The 20,887-nt window shown below is 27.7% G+C and overlaps 5 protein-coding genes across 10 annotated transcripts; 4 read left to right on the top strand and 1 right to left on the bottom strand.

Annotated features, from left to right (window-relative positions):
• The first annotated feature begins 1,952 nt into the window (after positions 1 to 1,952).
• LOC114123290 (protein brunelleschi) lies at positions 1,953 to 9,053 on the top strand. The gene is made up of 19 exons (XM_027986205.2): positions 1,953 to 2,207; positions 2,277 to 2,403; positions 2,513 to 2,704; positions 2,830 to 3,110; positions 3,168 to 3,384; positions 3,454 to 3,568; positions 3,640 to 3,775; positions 5,060 to 5,200; positions 5,313 to 5,782; positions 5,842 to 6,067; positions 6,154 to 6,455; positions 6,513 to 6,739; positions 6,864 to 6,978; positions 7,067 to 7,136; positions 7,258 to 7,400; positions 7,456 to 7,612; positions 7,686 to 7,878; positions 7,947 to 8,191; positions 8,274 to 9,053. Exons 2-19 carry the CDS (start codon positions 2,283 to 2,285, stop codon positions 8,418 to 8,420), a joined length of 3,498 nt encoding a protein of 1,165 aa, XP_027842006.2. The 5' UTR covers positions 1,953 to 2,207; positions 2,277 to 2,282; the 3' UTR covers positions 8,421 to 9,053.
• Positions 9,054 to 10,369: 1,316 nt separating this feature from the next.
• Positions 10,370 to 14,607, top strand: LOC114123295 (uncharacterized). Of its 6 annotated transcripts, none has more exons than XM_027986213.2 (6): positions 10,371 to 10,541; positions 11,151 to 11,303; positions 11,774 to 11,971; positions 12,669 to 12,886; positions 12,971 to 13,117; positions 13,555 to 14,607. In XM_027986213.2, the coding sequence occupies exons 1-4, from the start codon at positions 10,527 to 10,529 to the stop codon at positions 12,768 to 12,770; spliced, it is 468 nt and encodes a 155-aa protein (XP_027842014.1). In that variant the 5' UTR covers positions 10,371 to 10,526; the 3' UTR covers positions 12,771 to 12,886; positions 12,971 to 13,117; positions 13,555 to 14,607. The 6 variants fall into 6 exon arrangements, with proteins under 6 accessions (XP_050057333.1, XP_027842014.1, XP_050057329.1 ...); XM_050201372.1 differs by having other exon boundaries at positions 12,669 to 12,806; XM_050201373.1 differs by having other exon boundaries at positions 12,669 to 12,806; positions 12,974 to 13,117.
• On the top strand, positions 14,313 to 16,999 carry LOC114123305 (ubiquitin-like protein 4A). The gene is made up of 3 exons (XM_027986228.2): positions 14,313 to 14,648; positions 16,416 to 16,521; positions 16,650 to 16,999. Exons 1-3 carry the CDS (start codon positions 14,601 to 14,603, stop codon positions 16,913 to 16,915), a joined length of 420 nt encoding a protein of 139 aa, XP_027842029.1. The 5' UTR covers positions 14,313 to 14,600; the 3' UTR covers positions 16,916 to 16,999.
• On the top strand, positions 14,647 to 16,148 carry LOC114123304 (presenilin homolog). The gene has a single exon (XM_027986227.2). It carries the CDS (start codon positions 14,784 to 14,786, stop codon positions 15,975 to 15,977), a length of 1,194 nt encoding a protein of 397 aa, XP_027842028.1. The 5' UTR covers positions 14,647 to 14,783; the 3' UTR covers positions 15,978 to 16,148.
• Positions 17,000 to 17,067: 68 nt separating the features above from the next.
• Positions 17,068 to 20,119, bottom strand: LOC114123303 (methionine aminopeptidase 2). The gene is made up of 8 exons (XM_027986226.2): positions 19,816 to 20,119; positions 19,542 to 19,760; positions 18,750 to 18,892; positions 18,442 to 18,679; positions 18,286 to 18,380; positions 18,089 to 18,230; positions 17,387 to 17,692; positions 17,068 to 17,307 (listed from the first exon to the last, which is right to left on the bottom strand). The coding sequence occupies exons 1-8, from the start codon at positions 19,967 to 19,969 to the stop codon at positions 17,186 to 17,188; spliced, it is 1,419 nt and encodes a 472-aa protein (XP_027842027.1). The 5' UTR covers positions 19,970 to 20,119; the 3' UTR covers positions 17,068 to 17,185.
• Positions 20,120 to 20,887: the final 768 nt, after the last annotated feature.

The following is a 20,887-nucleotide window of genomic DNA, read 5'->3' on the forward strand; positions in this document are numbered from 1 at the left end:
TTGATTAAATATACTTAATAAATATAATGTATACCTATTTAATCAATGCGTTATAAATTATAATTGTATAACATTTTAATATTCTACTATTTCTTAAATTATAACTTTTGAAATACCTATTTAGATTAATTTTGACTTTTTATAGGCATTTGAAATTTTAAGTTTTTTTACTGTGTTGATAAAAAAATATTAAACTCTGCAGGCTCTGTTAAATAAAATTGACAAGACTTCACATAAGTTGTTCTTATGTTAGTTTAAAAATATTAAAGCACATATACGATTTTATTTTCAAAATTTATAAAAATTTATCTTAATCATATACATTTGTAAATTATTTCGTTGTTAAAAATGTATGCATTTTTCATTTGTTATCTTCTTTGTAATTAAGTTTTCTTTTATCCACATTTTTTTTTATTTATTCAAAAATAAATATTTATTATTTATATATATTATAAAAATTAATTTTCCCCAAAACACCCACCTATATTTTCATAATTTATAATTGTAATCGTCCATTTTAAGTTATTTTTGTTTTTTATGAATTCAATTAAGGTGAATTGATAAATCCACATTGATTTCAACTTTTAGTTAACTAATTATAGTAATTTTTTGTAAATAAATTATTATTATAAAAATATGTTAGTGTTGAGTAATAAATAATAATAAATATTTATTTATTTTAATCTAAGGCAAAGATTATTGATCTAAGGTCCATAGCATATAGGCGTAGATAGGAAATATTTTCGGAGGGGATTTTGGTCAGATATACATTAAATTTAATCCACAATTTTTTTTTTCTAATTGTTTTATCTTTAATTTCGGGGGTGTTTGAACACCCAAAACACCCCTCTTACCTACGCTCATGATCCATAGAATATATCAGACATAAAATAACTAATAAGTATACTAGTAGAGTCCGGAATTATATTTTGTTAAACGTTTGAAGTATGATGTTTTATTATATGCAGCAAAAATTGATGAAATATTCCAAATATTCTATAAAAAGTTGATTGTAATTAATTAATTTAACTATAATTTATAACTTCATAATTATAATTCATATAGCAAAAAATAAAAATAAAATCTTAATATTTTATTTTTTATTATTTTGTTAAACTAAACTTGCAATATCTAAAATTATTATTACAATACATTTGTAATACCTACACTACCTACATAAAAAAAAAAATAATAATAATAATAATAATATACCTACAATGTTTTTAATAGAATATTATACAATAATATTATATTGCTCCAAATTTCTCGGAATAAAGTTTTAAGTTAGTACGGCAATTTATTCTTGATTATTATATATAATATAATAATATTGAACTGATCTCTTAAAGTCTTAAATAAAAAAAAAAATAATGTTTTTTGATCTCTTAACATCTAGTCGTTATAACTCTTGAGGAATTGTCACGTTGTTGTCCCCGAACAAAATTTTAACAATTTATACCATTAATATAGGTAAATCCTTTATTTTTCCCTAAAGACTAAGTTGTACAAAAACTCGAAAATATTTACTTGAATATATATATCAATATACCGAAAATATTCTCTAAGTCAAAATATGCACTTATATGCAAAAAAAAAACTTTATTGATAAATTCTGCAGATCATAAAATGCTAACATTTCTTACTTCCATCAAATACTTTAAATACCTACTATAGTATAGTACTTGCTTCCATCAAACACCATAGTAGGCTTGTTTTAAACATATTTTTGCATACAAATCAGGACTCAAAGTTTTTAATTATAGTCATTCAGGATTTTGATATATTTTATTATATTATGTTATTGAATATCTGTAATGGTGATAAAATATGTTATAGGTACACAATTGAATATATATTTTTTTTTAAACTACAGAAACCACTGACTACTGTTATCAACAATCTAATGGCAATAAACTTTATTATCTATTTCGATGTTGCTGTCTTATACTTTTTGAATAGATACTAGATATTAGATAAGCAACTTAAAAATTTGAAATAAAAACGAAAACAAATTTGACAATCTATCTTAAATATTTAATAAACTTCTGATCATTAATATATTAATATGATCAAATGTTATAATTATTTCGTCATCTAAAAGAATTGAATTGTTTACGATTTAGATGATGATAACATTTTACTTGAACAAATCCGTTCTATGCTCGCCGCTAACAATTATTTTTATTTAAAAGTGGATTCAAAATCAGGTGAGCTTTTGCATTTTATGAATAGTTGTATCATGTTTTAAATTGGGTCATGTGCATACTAAATTTCAGTATTCAATGAGATCTTCAGTTAGTGCCATTTTGTCAACTCCAACACAAGACCCAAACATGTCGCATCCAGACTATGAAATGACTGTTCATGATCACGGTACTTTACTTATACTAGTGAAACATCTTGGTAAGTAATTAATATATGCATGATAGTATGATACTAATTTATGTTTTTAAATTATTTATTCTTATTGGATAATACTGTTCCTTTAATGAAATAAATATATTGTCTTTAGGTGAAGAATTATCATCAAAAAACTTTAACCGTCTTTTTGAACGTATATGCCGAATAAATCAGTTACGTATAGTAGATGGTACTGGTGTGGAACGATGTGTTCAAGCAAGATATATCAAAGAGTATCCAGTTGGTAATAATGATTGGGGTGATTTTCAAACACATAGACGACTCTTGGGTCTTATAACTGTTTGTAAGTATTTTTCATTACTGAAACATTAAAGAATATATTATTTTTATTATTCAAAAAAATCTTATGTATAGATTGCATGAAAATTAAATACTAGACATCATCAATGTATGTACTTTTTTTTTTAGCTAAATGCAAACTTCAAATTGAATTAAATGAAATATGTAGATTACATGAAAGCTTAAAAGTTAAATATCAATCTACTCTGTTTGATTCACGATGTATTATATTTGGTGTAAATGCTCCTAACTCTCCAGAATTAAGTACACCATCAAATTTCAAGTCAAGAGATATATATTATGCTAGTGATAATGATCCAAATCCTTCAATTGAAATGCATTTAAATGAATTTTTGTCCTCTTTATTTTGGGTATTGGATGCCAAACGCCTGGAAAAGTCAAAAGAAAAGGTATATATTGTTATTGAATATACTTCACATTTTTAGTACCTAAATTTGTTTTCTTAGTTGGATAAAGCCACTTTGTTGATTGCTCCATTTGAAAAACGTAATATCATTGGCTTAGACATGGAGTCTAGAGCTAATAAGAAACGCTGTATGGGACGTGTAACAAAGCATTTAGCTGATTTGAATCTGCAAACTGGTTTTTTAAATGATGCTCTTAATTTTTATCAGACTGCTATAGATACACTACGTTCTTGTAATGATTGGCTTTGGCTAGGAGGTAATTCTTAACAGTTTTAAAATTAAGTTGATTCTGAATATGTTAGCATGATTATTATACTATTTAAAGGTTGTTTGGAAGGATTATGTGCAACATCATTGATGATATTGCAACCTCAAAATCCACTGACAAAATCAAATTTTCAAAGAAATGCTTCACTTCAAGAACGTCATTCTAGATTCAAGTATGTTCTTATTAGTTACTTTTCATTACTTATTATATGATGTTTTATATAAATGGAAATATACTTTATAGGTTTAGGCCATTATCTACAAATGCTGGTTTTGTTTCATTAGATGATAATGCTATCAGATCTACAATGCCTCAGAATTTACTTAGTATTGATGATATTTATAAGAATTATGGTGAAGCTCTGAAACACTATAGTAAAGTAAGTAGTTGGTGAAAATGTAATTAAAAATAAATTCATTAAATACCGCAGAGGTATCCAACCATTTTTGACTCACAGCATCCTGAGTTATTTTCTTAAAATCCTGAGGCACCCCATAGGCTTCTTTGGTTTTATTTAGCAGTGCATAAGTATAGTAATTTTTCAGAACCTCGGTTAAGAATTTCTGAAATACACACAGCAATGATTTGACATTTACGGTTTACTATAGTTAATATAAAGTCTAAAAACATACAATTAATATGGTGTTATACCTGCATATGTTATCATTGTTTTACTAACAAATAATATAGGTACCAATATTTAGCAGATTCAGCAGCTTTAGTTATATGCTACTGTTGGTTTGTCAAAAACAACATAATATGTTGGTATGACATCATCATAAAGTAATAAATTAAACAATATTTATATATTAAACTGCAATAAGTATTTATGTTCTTTATTTTTTTATCATTTTTAATAAAATCGGACAAAATTCTGTCTGAATTATTTAATTTTATCAAATTACTGTTTGACATTTGACCCATATTAATTATAATGTATTTATTAAACTAAATATTCACCATCAGTAAAAATATAAAATATAGAGTTTGGCAGTAAAACGAGATCATTTCAATATTTAATTTTTTTACAATTATTTTTTATTTTAATTTTAATACATTTAAGGTACTTGTATAAATATAAAACATAAGAGTTATCAGTTGGTGTTCAATAAAAATAAAAACTATTTTCTATAAACTACACTTAACAAATAATTTTCATTGATATGTATGCATTCTTGTAGCTGTTACTAGAAGTTTTGTAAAACCTGATAGGTGGAAATGCACCTCATCGCTCATCATTTTCTTCAAGCCTCCCCAGCATATTTTTATAAAATCATATTCGTTGATAATAATCATCTAGATTAAGAGATGCATAACCTAAACATTGTAATGGTAAATATGAAGATCCTGACGGAGAATTCTCACCGATCAGTCATCTATGTCTTACCTGTCTACTAAATGGTGGGTGGTATGAAAATAACGGACTAAAGACTGTCATCCCTATCAAAAATCATTCGGTTTCATTGCTAGATCCTTTATGTAAGAATAATTAAGTCAACTAACTATTTATATAATGAACATAAGTAGAGAAGAAGTTTGTCACTAAATTTGTTTGTTAACTAATATCTCATTTCACTTACACATTCATGAAAAATAATCATTACTGCAATTTGTGTATAATGCAAAAGTATATACTTTTATAATATATTTGTTTATTTTATAGTATTTAAATGCTGGAGTAATATTAACCGAAGGAAGTTTAAAAGCTGCTCGTATAGCAGTTGATCATCATCATTTTATACATGTCCATTATTTTTTACAAAATGTTTTACCTGTAAACTTGACTTTGACTGATGAGGAGAAAGTAATTTTTTTTTTTTCAATATATATTATTAAAAAATAAATAAATAATTAACTTAATTATAATTAATTCATTTTGGTAACAAGTTTAAAAAAAGACATTATTTAATATATAGATACAGCGTTTAATGAAATTAGCTGAACTATATTCTGAAATTGGTTTTCATCGTAAAGCATCATTTTTCCAATGGTTGGCTTCAAAAAGATATGTTTCTGCTAGTAATCCACATACCTCATGGGAACAGTGCTATCAGTTATTACTTAAAATGTTGCCTGGACATAAGTTATCGTTGGATCCAAATGATTATGTACCTGGAGGGCAATTTGGATGGCCTGAATTACAACGACAAGTAGTTAATGAAATTGTATTAGCTGCAAAAAGGGTTGGAAATGCTAGCTTAGCAACAAGGCATTGTACATTTTTGTTACAAACTATGTGGTGGATGATGGACAAAGTAGAGAGAAGCGCTTATGCTACACAACTCTCTGTATTATCTGCACAATGTGAAGGTTCTCCTGTTCCACTTATATTGGATAATGGGCTTGTAATACCTCCAGCAAATCTTTTAAATATACCACAACCTGAGTAAGAGACTTCAGTTTGACAAATTAATTTATTACCTATTACATTATTATCTATTTTAGGAACTTTTCTGTTCAAAATTTGAAACTTCACTTAAGACCACATAAGTTAGTAAAAGTTAAGGAGGATTTTGGTCCATTTTTATTTACTCCATTAAAATTTGGTTCAATGGAAAAATATAATATTAAAAGTAATAAAATGGAATATGTTTGGGTAATTAATGAACCTTGTGAAGTCATACTAGAACTTAGTAATCCATTAAATTTTGAATTAGAAGTAACAAATATTGTAAGTGTTTTATTTACTTATTATTCATTTATTTATTTATTTACCATTATAATGTTTTAATTGTTAAATGGTAATTTTTATTTTAGCTTCTATTAACAAATGGCGCTGTCTTTGAAAGTATTCCATTTTCTATAAACTTACCACCAGAAACTAGTTATCAAAATGTTGTGTTAACTGGTATACCTAAAGAAATAGGAGAAATTGAAATTAACGGTTATTCTACACATACGTTAGGAGTAAAATCTAATTGTCGTCTTAAAAATATTCCAAATGTACCCGAAACGACATATAATGTGCAAGTTATTCCGTCAATGCCGTGTCTGGAAGCATTCATTTTAGACTCAAAAAATGAGACTGTATCTAATATTACATTATTTGCTGGTGAAAGGTATAAATAATAATTTATATTATTTGCTGAAATAGTAATTATTTTTTTTATTTTTAGTTTGGATTATAATCTAAAAATATTAAATGTTGGATCGATTTCTATTGATCTTTTAGAAATATCAATTGAATCAACTATTGAACATTCATTAAAAAATAGTATAATTAAAATTGACACTGAAAATATAAAAGATTATTTACCAATTACTCCTAAATCAGAAATATTAGTGGGTATTCATTTGACTGGTGCATTAAATTTTCTTTCAAGCAACCAGTATCCACTGGCAGGTAATATTGTTATTAAAATAAGATCAATGTATTATGCATTCAATTGTTAATTTTAATTATGTTGAAAATTTAACTTTATACAAATATAATATTGTATTTATTATTGTTATTTTCATTACTATAGAACTAAATAGTTTGAAAAGTAGCTTAACTATATCAGGTCCAAGTTCTTATCCATCATTACCTAGTCCTAAACAAAGAAATGAAAGATTGTCTCCAATGACTGCTTCATCATTTCGGTAAGTTCATATCAAGACTTTTTGATTTTTATTATAATCTAGTAAATATTTAAATTTTAATACAATATATACATGTTATATTTTTTAGATCAGGAGAAAGCAGTTTAAATTCAAATTGTTCAAGATATAGAAGCCCAACTGATATAACATCTTTAAAAGTAATATATTTTATTTTATTTATGATTTATTCATTTTTAGTTTTTACTTAAAAATTAACAAATCCATAGTATGTACTCGTGTATGCATTTTTAAATAAATAATAAACATCTTTGACTTTAGGTTATTGAATTTAATATTAAAATAAAATATGCTGGAGGTGAAGGTATGGCTGCTGGTTATTGCAGGATAATTTCATGTGTTTTATCATTAAATATATTCAACTCTGTACTAGTAACTGGATGGGATGTTTTACAAGCAGAAACGTAAGTACATTGTATTACTTTATGTATTAATGTAGTTATTATCTTTGTATTTTAGGGGTTCCCAATTTTATTTGGTACTTGATGTTGTGAATGTTACCAATCAAGAAATGGAACTTAAATATGCAACAAATAAAAGTATTTTAATGGAAGAAAAAGAATCTTACAGAATTCCAGTACCCGTTGATAGATTTTTAATTCATAGTTTAGAACAGGTTTGTTGACTTTTTTATAGATAATAATCTAAAATTTAATATACTTTTATATTAAAATAAGTTTTTATTTTAGGTTAGTAGTGGCGAAGAAGGGCAAGCTGATATGGTATCCCAGTGTAACAAACATATAGCTGAACAAGTTTTGTTAAGATGGTCAGTTAATTCTTATGATGATTTACCAGCCAGATGGGGTGTTGCAAAATTATACGGTCTTACATTGTGTCCTCAGATGCTTGATATTGTTTGCACATCACCTATTTATTGGGGTAATATACTGTACTAAATGTTTAAAGTTCAAGTCTTAAATACTATAAAATATATATACTTTTATTAGAAATAAATTTAAATGAAGAAAAAATTGTCAGTGAGTGTGATGAAAAGCTATTATCAGAAACATCCCAATATCCTGTTGGTCAACAACTAAAACTACAGATTTGGGTACATAATTCTCTTATGTCTCCATTGGATGATGTTACATTGGAACTGAATTTTTACCAGGACTATCATAATGGAACTACAAACAGTCAACTAGGAAATAGATTAGCTACTACTGGATCAACTAAAACTCATACAACTAGAGTGAGTACATCAGTTAAGCTGATTAATACATAAGTTAAAAATTTAAAACAATTTTATTACATTTATTAATGATTACATACAGGTTAACAAACATGATAGGTTATATCACGAATGTGGAGTAATATTCTTTTATCCAGGTCAATACAAATTGAATTTGCAGTGTCAAACATTAAAACAACATATTTGGAAATTAATACCTCCATTACAATTGGATATTACTGCTGAATAAATAGTAAATATAATATTTATTCATGTATTTATATTTTATAGCTAAATTCAAAAATAATTAAATGAGGTTAAGTAAATAGTAGTCAATTGAAATACTTATAAATTATAATATATACTGTTATGGTATACTTTTTTAAATTAAATCATTGTTTTAATTCTTTAATGATTATTTTGTTTACTGTTATGAAATTTATGTATACAAAAAAATAAGCACTGACTATTAAGGAAATTGAAAATTTATTATTTTACATTATTAAATGCCAATGAAATTATTTTTGGGATAAATCAATATTCTTAAATTGTCATTTATCTAAATTTATTAATTCATCAAGGGTTCTTTAATCTTTTTATGCATACCGCATAGAACGTTTACTTTTTTTATTGTCAAAAATAAAAATCTAAATTTGTTATGCCTATTTAAAACGATTGACCAAAATAGGTTCAAATGACAAGGCCATTATAAGCTCAATTATGCTTTTTTTAACACCATTCAATAATACTCCAAAACAAAAATATAAAAGTTGTTAATGTTATTATGTTAAATTGTTTATTGTGTTTATTATTCATTAATATAAATTAAATATTCAAATTGTGTATTTAATCAATGACATAAAATATAAATATATTACTTAATGATTAAATTTTTAATTGTGTTCAAATGTTATTTATTTTTAAATACAAATTATATTGTAATATTTTTTTATTATTATATCAAATATTGATTTTTGTCAGTATTATGAATTATGATTGTTTTATTGTATAATATATATTTATTTTTTATTAAAATCAAAAAGGTTGGTTTTATATATTTTTTATCATAACAATATTATTATCTCTTACAAATATGTTTTATTTGTATGGAGAAAACACAGATTTCTATATACTATATAGAACTAAAATATAGTTGGTATAGATATCTGTGGGAGAAAATTGTATACTATCAGGAATGTTTTTAGATACAATCAATACATGAAATAACACAGGGTGCCAAATTCAGAAGTGGGTGAAATTCTATTACTATTTCTTCAAAATTATATACGTTAATTTAATTTAATTTTGTTAGCATGCATGTTTTTTAAGTATGGTTGATATTTAGAATCAGTTATATTAAATACAGTTTGAAGTTACTACAAGTACTATGTGATATAATAATTTAATAATGCTTAAATTTAAAGAAAAATCATAAATGTTTATGAGTTTCTGGACTCTGATCTTTGGGATCTAGAAGTTTTATTTTAAGAGATTATGTTATAGGTAGGTACTCCGCTTGATATCACAGTTTGTCATCTGCTATAAATGCCTATAATGATCATAATCTTGGAATGACGATTCAAAGGGTGTTACCTACCTAAAAGTTAAAAATTTACTACTAGTAATTTATCACTGATAACTATGTTAGTTATAAATTTAAGTTTAATTTATTTGTAGACCTTTTGTCTTATATGACTTAACTAAATACCAATTTAATCAGTACAATATGCGAGTATATTATAGACATTGTATATATTTTTACGGAGGGTTCTCGGTTATTTATTTATATTTTTTACTTATTATTATTTTTTTATTACCAATTCTTCTCCATTCGTCCTTTTTAATTGCTGCTACTCTTAAGCCCTAATGCCATACCTGGTTACATATTTTTTATGTCCGTTTTCAATCATCTTCTCCAGCGTCTTCTTAGTTCTTACCAATAGTGTTCTTTTCAATAGTTCTAACTACTAACTATTGAACCTATTTTATCTTCTGTAATACTGGTAATACGTATGCGATCTTTGAAAATATTTAAACGATTGGCGATTTAGAGAAGTGATAGCATGGCTTCTGCGTAAAGGCCGGTTTGAATTCAAATGGCTGTTACGCGGGACCGTGTCAAATACACGTCTATGCTAGATCAATAGATGTGTGGCAGTTGGTGCCATTTAATATATAAAATCATGTATCTCTATGGTAAATGGTAATATTGTAGTAACAAACCTCAAGCACAGAAAAAATGTACAATGACTTAACTAATATTGATCATTGACATATAAAATAAACATATAATTGTATTTTCTACATATTTTTTTTTCGTGAACTTACGTCGACAAACATTTTTAGTCAAAGCAATATGAATAACAAAATGGTAATAACCAATTAATAATTATAATATTAAAAATTCAATAATGTAGCTAGGAGTTTAGATTACTAGTAACGTGGCTAATGAAAATTATTCAATTGAAAACAAATTATTATTTATAGATTGTTAAATCGTTTTATTTTTTAAATGGGACATGGGTTCCTTCTTTCGGTTTTGAATACAAATGCTTTTATACAAAATTGAGTCTTTGTAACTTCAATACTTTTAATATATACAATATATCTTTAATAAGCAAACTAAATAAAACTGAAATGGGCCGGAGTTAAGGTTATTATAATTTTTTTAATTTTCCTGTACGGTCTAAATTGTTTTCACATAAAAATTGCATCATTTGGCCATTTAGTAAGAATAGTACTGACAATTTATCGAATATGATTTTGTGGCTGTAAGCATATTACAAAATATAGGTACATCTAAAATTATATACTATACCTATAATTCTCTATAGGTGTACAGAATTTAACATACATATAGAATTCCTTATAAAATTTACGTATCAAATCCTCTTAAAACCTTAAGTAAAATATAATTAATATATTATTATCATAGTAAAATAGATTACTTTATAGTTTTTAATACTTGTCTTTAATTTAGAACTACCCGTCACCTGAAATGACTCCCGAACAACTCCAAAAACTTTTGCCCTATAAAATCTCTGAAGATTCGATACATTTTAACCTGCCAGATAATTTTGTTCCTGGATCCATAGCTTTCGCCAACTTTCCTGTTCGGCCCAATATGCGTAAAGTAAGAACATTTTTGTTAACATTTATCTATAATTTTATATAGGTACTTTAAAATAATCCTATATAATATTAATTATTATTAGAGTATACCTATCCCATTATCTCCACATAAATATATTATTATTTTAAAGTAGACCGTGGAGTGTAAACTATGGTCTGTGGACTATTATCACATAAAATATTGTACAGTATAATATAATGGTCGATGAAGTTAAAATTCCTACTTCTGTCACATTAAAGTAGTAATAAGTAATAATACCTAATAATCTTTGCGCTAACAAACTGTAATATTAAGTCTACTTGAAAGACACTTAGTATATTTATTAATAAATAGTAAAATGTATATTATAATTAAGATTTATAGATTATGTTTTAAACAAAAAGATTGTATTGTATATTCAAAACATTTTTTTAGGCATCTTACACTTATTAAAAAAATAACTTAGTCGTTATTTCATGTTTTAAATACAGCAGACAACTAATAAACAAAATAAAAGAGAGCATCACTCCACCTGGACTCAAAGTGAAGCAAAAAGGATTTATGTTAAAAAGACGATGAACTTATATCATTGGACACAGCCCGGACTACCCACGGACTTCGTTCGAAAAATTATTTCAGATAGCTGGGATAATATGTCCGTAGATGAAAAACAAGTATACGAAAAACAGGTGAGTAAAAACCGGCATACATTTTTTACTGTGACTTCTGTTGAGTTATACCTAATAGGTAATATTTCTTGGAGATTGAACACAACGTGCTTAAATTTAACCATAAGTTTCAATTTTCATTACGTGAATGTCTTTTTGTTTCTGTAAGATCAAGTAGGTAACGATGATGATTTTAAATTTCACTAACTATAATTAATTTTAAATCGGTATAGTATCAACTATAAACTCAATGTAAGTTCCAACTAATTATCTAATAATTATAGATAGATTGTAAATAAATAATAATATAATAATACTATTGACAAATGTATAAAATTTACTTATTCATAATAAGGAGATTAAATAAAGACACACGTAATAAAAAACTAAATGTTAGCTATTATGTCTAGGCGTCTAGCATGTGTTAAATATTTTAAGTCTTGAAATTAGAATGATTAGATTAAAAAGATATTTGAATAATTTATTTGTTCAATTAGTCTTTGATCATTGGTAAGTACCTATTGTTTATTTATACGATTGGTGTCTGGTGGTGGTCTTGAAATTTATACGCTGTCTATTCGGATTCGACCTAGATAAATTTATACTATATATAGTCTACAAGTAGATACTGATATAATGTTCCTATGTGTATAAAATAATTATAAATGTGAAAATTGCGTATCCTTTGGTCAATAAAAATAAAAAATTTTGTAAATAGGCAAACGGAGAGTATGGACCCTTGATGGTTCACCCTCACTTGTCACTTATGTATCAGTGTGGACAGCTAGGAAAGTTTTCCAACCAATCAAAACAATCGTGAAGAAGTTTTATAATTTAAAGTTATTATATCAAATATGCACGTATTCATTTAATTATAATATAAAATATTAATATTCTTCAATTATCCAACATAAAATAATATATTTCTCATTAAAAGTATATATTTTGATCAGTATATAAATAGTTTAACCTTTATTTAGATATTGTATACAAGTAATATATTTTTCATTATGTATTTAGTAGGTAAATAGACGCTGCCCGCTTATTCAAGTACCTACCTATAAATGACCTATTGGCTACCTTATACAATATACATGTAGCTATTAGGTATATGATTATCAGATGATATACAATACAGCAATATTAAGTAACATATCTAATACATAGGTAAGTAATAAGTATATAGAACTAAATATTAATATTAGGCATTTAAGTTAGTTAATTGCAAAATAGGGTGGAACGATGGGAATGCTGGATTGGCTGGTCATTTTTATTGTAAAATAAAATATATAGGGAAGAGTCACCCACACACTGTATAGTTGTAACTTAAAAGTATTAATTTACCTATAATATGTGAAAATAAATAAGAAGTGGAAGATCAAGTGGAAATGTAGGGCCCATCTAGGCGGTTTGAATTTTTTTTTGCTCATGATAATGACTTATTTAATAGATAACTGCAAATTTTAAAAATCAATTTGCAACTATATTTTTTTTTTAGCTTATTATTTTTTCGTATTTAGTGGTCGCTATATGGCTATATATTATTTTGGAATAACATTTTACCAGAGAACGTTATTCAACTGAAATTGATGTTTTACTTATAGAATTATACCTACACAGAATATCAGAACATCATCAATCATCATTGCTATGAAAATATTCGTCTTGAAGACTTGAAGATGAACACATATAAAAAATAAAAATATATTGATTTAATTTGTATAGTTACAAAAATCAGAGTTATATAAAAATATGTGTTAAAACAGGTAAGATAAAAGTAAGCTTATTTAGTCTTTTGACAAGAATTTTTCACTTGTCTAAGATAATAAATTATAGGTAGGTACCACGAATTAAGATATATTATTATATTAAGTTTATTAAGTTACCTACCTACTCAATAAAACATGTATTTACATATAAAATCAAGTCCTATTATTATATTTCAAGTTTGAAAATATTAATAAAATCAATACAAAATTTCTAATTAAAATAATTTATTAATTGCAAGACCGATACATTTCTCGTATATTATATTATTAATTGAACGTTGTAATATTGGTAACGCTTTAGTATATTGAAAAGTCAAAATGTTGATTCAATGATACAGTTAACAATATTCATGAATAAAATATATATTATACAAAAATTGTAAAGTGTGTACGAATATGTACGATTTTTAACAGGTTTAAATTTGCCGCTGCTTAGTAAAGTCCTAACATTCATACAACATCCTTGATTTTTGTATATTTTACAATAATCAATCAAATCGTTTGGAATAATAGCTGATGCATCCTGTATGATCGTTTGCATTGACGCACTGTATCTATCGTTTTTATTTCATAAAAATTTCATATCACCCACATCTCGTTCACGAAATCACGACTCGAGTCTTTGACAGCCAGCCGCTGCCCGCTACGGCTTACGAGCTGTTATTTTATCTATTTCTCAATAAACATCTCGGAACTGTCGTGATCGAGTCACGTCGTTTCGCTCGAATCGTGTGTTTTCAATTTACAGCAGGCAACGGGAAACCTCGCACGTCCCCGACATGACGTACTGAGATCAACGACACTTCCATTATAATATCATATGTACGTCAAGTATTGATTTGCGGTTTAAATGCAGTGATTGTTACACGGTCCGCGAAACAATGAAAATCAACATCAAGATACTTAACGGACAGGAATGTTCATTCGACGTGAGTATGGGCGCTTTTTAACGATACGTTAGTTTCTGTTACATTGTTGAGGAAGTGAGAACACGCGCTTAGATCTGGTGTGCATAGATTGAGGTTTAACACTTTGGCGTCACCCCTCGTTTTTGAGTGTTATTGATGCGCGACAGCAGTAGCAGGAGCAGTAGCAAGTCACCGACACGTAGAGAAGCTGTACCGCTGATGGCCGCCGCGGCTCCCAGGGAAACGTCGCGCCGCGACTCGTTGACGGCTCAAGAAGAGGAGACGCTCAAGTACGGCGCCGAACATGTCATCAAACTGTTTGTGCCTGTGTCGATGTGCATGTTAGTGGTGGTGGCCACGATAAACTCCGTGTCGTTCTACAATGTTAAAGACATGTACTTGGTGTACACACCGTTCCACGAGACTAGTCCCGAGCCTTCGACTAAAGTATGGAACGCCGTGGCCAATTCGCTGATACTGATATCTGTTGTCATCGTCATGACTGTGTTCCTAATTGCGTTGTACAAATATCGGTGCTATAAATTAATACACGGTTGGCTCATAATGTCGTCATTGCTTCTCCTGTCCATGTTCACTTGTTTGTACATCGAGGAAATCTTACACACATACAACATTCCCATGGATTATATAACATTTTTTTTGGTAATCTGGAATATTGGTATGCTAGGCATGGTGTGTATACACTGGAAAGGCCCATTGCGACTCCAGCAATCCTATCTGATATTCATTGCTGCCCTCATGGCACTCGTGTTTATTAAATATATGCCTGAATGGACTACTTGGGTTGTGTTGTTTGTTATATCTATTTGGGACTTGGTTGCTGTCCTCACTCCACGAGGACCTTTACGCATACTTGTCGAATTGGCTGAGGAGCGCAATGAACAAATATTCCCGGCATTAATCTACTCGTCTACGGTCGTATACATGATGAACCGTTCAGATAGTGTAGATAGTACAACAGACAGCCAAAACGGATTTACCAGGACATGGGTCGAAGAACACCAACAGCCTCAGACTGAAGAAGTTAGAGTTTGTAGAAGACTGATGGATGAAGAAGATAAAGGTGTCAAACTTGGATTAGGGGATTTCATATTCTACAGCGTTTTAGTGGGCAAAGCGTCATCTTATGGAGACTGGAATACAACATTAGCATGCTTTGTGGCTATACTTATTGGATTGTGCTTAACATTATTATTATTGGCTATATTTAGACGAGCTTTGCCCGCTTTACCAATATCCATAACTTTTGGGCTTGTATTCTATTTTGCTACTCGTGGACTTGTAAAACCGTTTGCAGATATGCTAGCGTCACAACAAGTTTTCATATGAGTTTAATTCATTAATTTTTCATAATATTGTATAACTAAAATATGTATTATAAATAATAACAGTTACTATTCAAAAAATACTTTTATAAATTTTTTTTTTATACCTACTAAGTATAATAATATGCAATTTAAGTAATATTTTAAATAAATGATTAATTATTAAAAATTACTATTTTTTCTGTATATTATTTTGTTCCTAACAATTGTACAATTGCATTGAGATATTTTAAAACTTATTATGGTAATTAAGTGAAAAAAAACAAAGTATCATATAGCTCAAATCTTGGATGACGTCATGCATTTTATTAGTTAATTATATCAAACAGTTTCAAATTATATGATTAATCCATATAGATATTTTTAATTACCAATAATCTAATAGTTCTGTGATTCAGTTAATTTTTTTAATTGCATTTTAATGCGAAAAATTCATTTTTAGGTTCAGAGTGAAATGACAATAGCAGAGCTAAAAAATCATGTATTTGAAGCACTTAAGGTTCCTGTTAAAGATCAAAGATTATTGCTTACCGGTCGTCCTTTATGTGGTAATTATTCTTTTACTTTAAAATTTCACAATTCCTACACACAATATATAATATTTATGTATTATAGTTTATAATATAACATTATTAATAAAGGATAACCTTTCATTTATTTTTTTTAATATTTATAGATGAAAAAACCTTAGTTGATTATCCACAAATAAAGGATGGTACCAGATTGAACTTAATTGTTAAACAGCAAATTATTAAACCCGATGAATTAGAAGAAATGATCACAAAGCATGTACGAGAACATTATAGCACAGAAGATACAGTCAAGGTATTAAAAGAATTTATGAAGGAATTTGATCGTTCTCTTACTCAGTTCAGCTTAGATGACTATGAGCGTATGGCAGAATCATTGTTGACCAACAATGAACAACAGAAGAGTCAATAATAACTGTCAAAGGATATGTAAAAAAAAAAAAAAAAAAATGAGGAAACATAAATAAATTAAGTAATAAACCTATTTTTATCCACATATTGATTATGTTATAATATTGATTTGTAGTTCAGCAATTTTTTGTATAGGGTTTTATAATATTATAATTTCGTAATATTAAATTTTTTCATTTATTAATCACCAAAAAGTTAAAATTTAAAAATAACAATGTATTTGTTATATGATTGGCGATGTAATGTTTATATTGACTCAAATTATTAAGAGTTAATAATCATCTCCTTTGCTTATAATTTCCTTACACGTTGGTCTAAGTACAATTGTGTGCTCAAATTGTGCTGTGTAACAGCCTTTGATATCACATAACGGTGGATAAGCATCAAGAATTCCTGTACAAATAAATATTGCATATAGTTAATAAAAAAGTAATAAAATTTTGAATTTTTTTAGATAAATATAAAAACATGCCTTTATCGCACAAATCTTTTAGTGCCATTTGATATTTAGTTGCACCCAACCTATCTAGCCAGCGTTTACAAAATGCCAATGTACCGAAGTTCTTATTGACTGTACCGAGCAATTTTTGTGATGCTTGAAGACGAAGTGGCACAAATGGAGCATCAAAATTCTTCATATAATGTGATGTATCCATATCATCACGGACAATTCCACGTCCTGTGGAACCAAATGTTTCAATAGCATAGAACTCATTCTCTTCCATCATAGTGGCTTCACCACCTTTAACAATTGGTACAGTTTTTCCTGCGTGTATTCCTATAAAAAAATAAGTAATATAAAACTTGGTTATCAAGAATAAATTATTAACTTAAAACTAGAAAAATAGAGTGATATTTGCATGGCAGTTGATTGGATTATCATGGTCATGTATGTTACAGTAATGTTAAAATATTCAATTAGAAAGCAATGCTAAAGATTCTAAACAAGGTAAACACAATATTTTTAAAGACCACTTGCTTAAAATACACTTATTCACCACTAAGAACATGAGCAATATCCTTTCAAATCTATGTAGTAGTAAATTCCAACAGTAATTGGAACTATTGAAGTGTAGAAGCTATTTTAGTATAACAGTATTAAAACAAACCCAACCAAAGTATGTATTGACAGGCTAACATATTATCTTATTATTAACATAAATTTTATATTTACTATATGCATCAATTGAATGACCATTGAGATTTCTGATTGACTTAACTGGATATGTTTTACCATCAAGTTCAACTTCATATGATTCCATCACTTCTTGAACGGCTTCACCAACTTCACAAAGTTTAACATCAATACCAGCAGCCTAATAAATTTTTCAATAAGTTATATCATTTAATAAATGTTAATCTTCAGTTTACTTTTATTCCTGTATTAGTTGCATCTCTTACAGCTTCTACAAGCTTATCATACTTAGGATTGAAAGTCAAAGTAAATGCACAATCAATTATACGGCCTAAAAATAAAAATTAATAAATTTAAATAAAATTTAAAAGAAAAGAAAACAGTAACCTTACCATTTACATGTGTGCCGAAATCAATTTTGGTAACGTCATCGTATAATAAAACTGTAGGATCTCCTGCATTAGGAGTATAATGTGCTGCACAATTATTTCTTGAACATCCTGTAGGGAAAGCTAGACCAGCTTTAAGTCCATCTTCTCCAATTAAAGCTCTTGAACATCGTTCTAACTCTTCACAAATTTCAATCATAGTCATACCAGGTTTTACCCAGCTTTGAATATGTTTTCGTACCTAAAATACATAAAAATTAATATTAAAATAAGAATTAAATAACAGATAATAAATAAGTAAATAAATTTACTTGTCTATGAGCTTCAGCTGCTCGTCTAGCATCATTGTAATCATCATACTTCGATCTTTCTATTGCCCGTTTCTCTTCACTTGTTATTCGCTGTTTACCCATACGGCCATCATATTCAACTTCTTGACCAACTGGATACTCACCTATAGTAAAATAATTAATACATACTGATTAGTTAGTTAGAGATAAATAGGTATTTAATACCAATATTTTCATTTATTTTATTGATAGTTAATATTATATTTATATTTTCATAAGCAATAATAATATAAAGTTCAAAATCTATTAGATTTAATTAATGGTTACCAATTAAGAAAATTTATGAACGTTTTCACAAATATTTTGATAATTCAAAACTCACCTTTCTAGGGTAATCATAATAAATTTGTAAAATATTATGAGACCATGTACCTACTGTTTACATAAGATTAATCTTATCTTTAAACGCTATAGAATAAATAACAATCACACGACTGTGATTACAAGATCACACCACTTTAATCTCCTGAGTGATTATGTATTATGTTTAAACATTTATTTTTAATTGTGTTAGTTTGGTAAATGAATATTATTATTCTCTGTTTTAAAATATTGAGTACCGAACAAAAATTTGATTTTTAATAAAATAAGAAAGAAATTTAGAAGAAAAAAAAATAATTTTCTTGGCTTGTTAACTACTAAAGAATGGAATCAGGCCATTCTATAAAACAGTATAAACAAAAAATTAAATTTTAATACTCCATTAAGCTTAAAGTAAAGTTGTTTTTAGATTAATAACAAAAAAGGAATTACTTGTTGGAAAGAGTTCATGTATGGGAACAGATGGAGGATTAGTTTGCTTTTTTTCTTTTGACTCTGGTTCATCAACTTTGGTTTCCTTCTTTTTATTACGGCGCCTGGATTTTTTCTTTTCACCATCAGCTTCAACTTCATCATCCATATTTATATTGGTTACACCACTAGTTACTTCGTTTTCTACTTCATCTTTTTCTTTTGTATCTGTCCCATCATCTAAATATGCACATGGTAAAACGTAAACAATTAAAAATGTTTTTTAAACACTTACCCGTGTTTTGCGCTCTCTTCTTCCGACGCTTCCTCTTCTTCTTTGTGATTGTCGGACCATCTTCGACATCTTCTTCTAGCTCGTCATCATCGAACACTTCTTCAGTCTTCTTTGATACATTTGACTTTCCAACATCGTCCAATACCGCTGCCATTTCTCTGAGCGTGGCAATTTCAAAAATCGACAACGATTAATAAAATAGCAGAAGTTCTAATTCTAACTTTGAACGAATCGGCTAACTGATAGATATTAAGTACAAACCGATCAGAACATTCAGTCATTCAGAACAACTGATTTCAAATACTAATAGTATTTTCGATTTGACAAAATAGTGTGCACTGAAATTCCACTGGTACTGAACGAGTGTTGCACCACACTTGCACTAGTTTTTTACAAATCGAATACATTTTTATGTTATCATGGAAAACAAAATATAATCGACATGGAAAGAAAGAAAATTCTAAATAGGAGCGCCGGATTTTGTATTATTATTCACTGCACTAATATTTTATTGAAATTTAAAATTATTTCACATTTTTTTTTTTTTAAATATATTTTGTCAGCAGAAAGGTACTTCCTACAATAGTTTCTAGAATGTCGTCCAATTCTGATGTTGAAACATTTGACGTAAGTAGTTTTCATATAGGCCCAAATTGAATTAGAGACTTACCGTGAAAATCTTGGTGGGCCGTGTAAAAATTGGTTTGGTAGCTAAAAATTGGACCGTTATTATTTCCAAAAAAATAAATCTAGTATTTTTAGGTAGTGGAATAATAATATAGAATGTTATAATATAAATCAAAATGATAAATAGGAAATTAGATAATAATGTTCCCTGTTATCGAGAAAAACGGTTCATATTTATATAATGCACTCATTGCACTGACAAAATCGGTGGTGCAAATAATGCGCACTGAGTGCACACCAGTGTTGTCAGTGCAATTAAATCGAATACAAAACACCGCACCAGTTCTCTGAATATTGGTTAAATCGAATACATTTTTGCACTGAGTGCAAAAAGTGCGTCAAATCGAAAACGCTATTAATACAGTATAATATTATCCCACTCGAA

This window comes from Aphis gossypii, chromosome 2 (assembly GCF_020184175.1).
Source record: "Aphis gossypii isolate Hap1 chromosome 2, ASM2018417v2, whole genome shotgun sequence".
Taxonomy (NCBI): Eukaryota; Metazoa; Arthropoda; class Insecta; order Hemiptera; family Aphididae; genus Aphis; species Aphis gossypii.

Coding starts and splice junctions, on each gene's coding strand:
- LOC114123304 (XM_027986227.2), top strand. CDS start 14,784: ATGCGCGACAGCAGTAGCAGGAGCAGTAGCAAGTCACCGACACGTAGA.
- LOC114123295 (XM_027986213.2), top strand. Junction 11,304..11,773: donor TTCGGCCCAATATGCGTAAA/GTAAGAACATTT, acceptor TTTTAAATACAG/CAGACAACTAATAAACAAAA. Junction 11,972..12,668: donor AACAAGTATACGAAAAACAG/GTGAGTAAAAAC, acceptor TTTTGTAAATAG/GCAAACGGAGAGTATGGACC.
- LOC114123290 (XM_027986205.2), top strand. CDS start 2,283: ATGAGATCTTCAGTTAGTGCCATTTTGTCAACTCCAACACAAGACCCA. Junction 7,137..7,257: donor CTGATATAACATCTTTAAAA/GTAATATATTTT, acceptor CTTTGACTTTAG/GTTATTGAATTTAATATTAA. Junction 7,401..7,455: donor GATGTTTTACAAGCAGAAAC/GTAAGTACATTG, acceptor TTTGTATTTTAG/GGGTTCCCAATTTTATTTGG.
- LOC114123305 (XM_027986228.2), top strand. CDS start 14,601: ATGAAAATCAACATCAAGATACTTAACGGACAGGAATGTTCATTCGAC. Junction 14,649..16,415: donor GACAGGAATGTTCATTCGAC/GTGAGTATGGGC, acceptor ATTCATTTTTAG/GTTCAGAGTGAAATGACAAT. Junction 16,522..16,649: donor TACCGGTCGTCCTTTATGTG/GTAATTATTCTT, acceptor TAATATTTATAG/ATGAAAAAACCTTAGTTGAT.
- LOC114123303 (XM_027986226.2), bottom strand. CDS start 19,969: ATGGCAGCGGTATTGGACGATGTTGGAAAGTCAAATGTATCAAAGAAG. Junction 18,231..18,285: donor CAACTAATACAGGAATAAAA/GTAAACTGAAGA, acceptor AAAATTTATTAG/GCTGCTGGTATTGATGTTAA. Junction 17,308..17,386: donor AAAAGATTTGTGCGATAAAG/GCATGTTTTTAT, acceptor TTATTTGTACAG/GAATTCTTGATGCTTATCCA.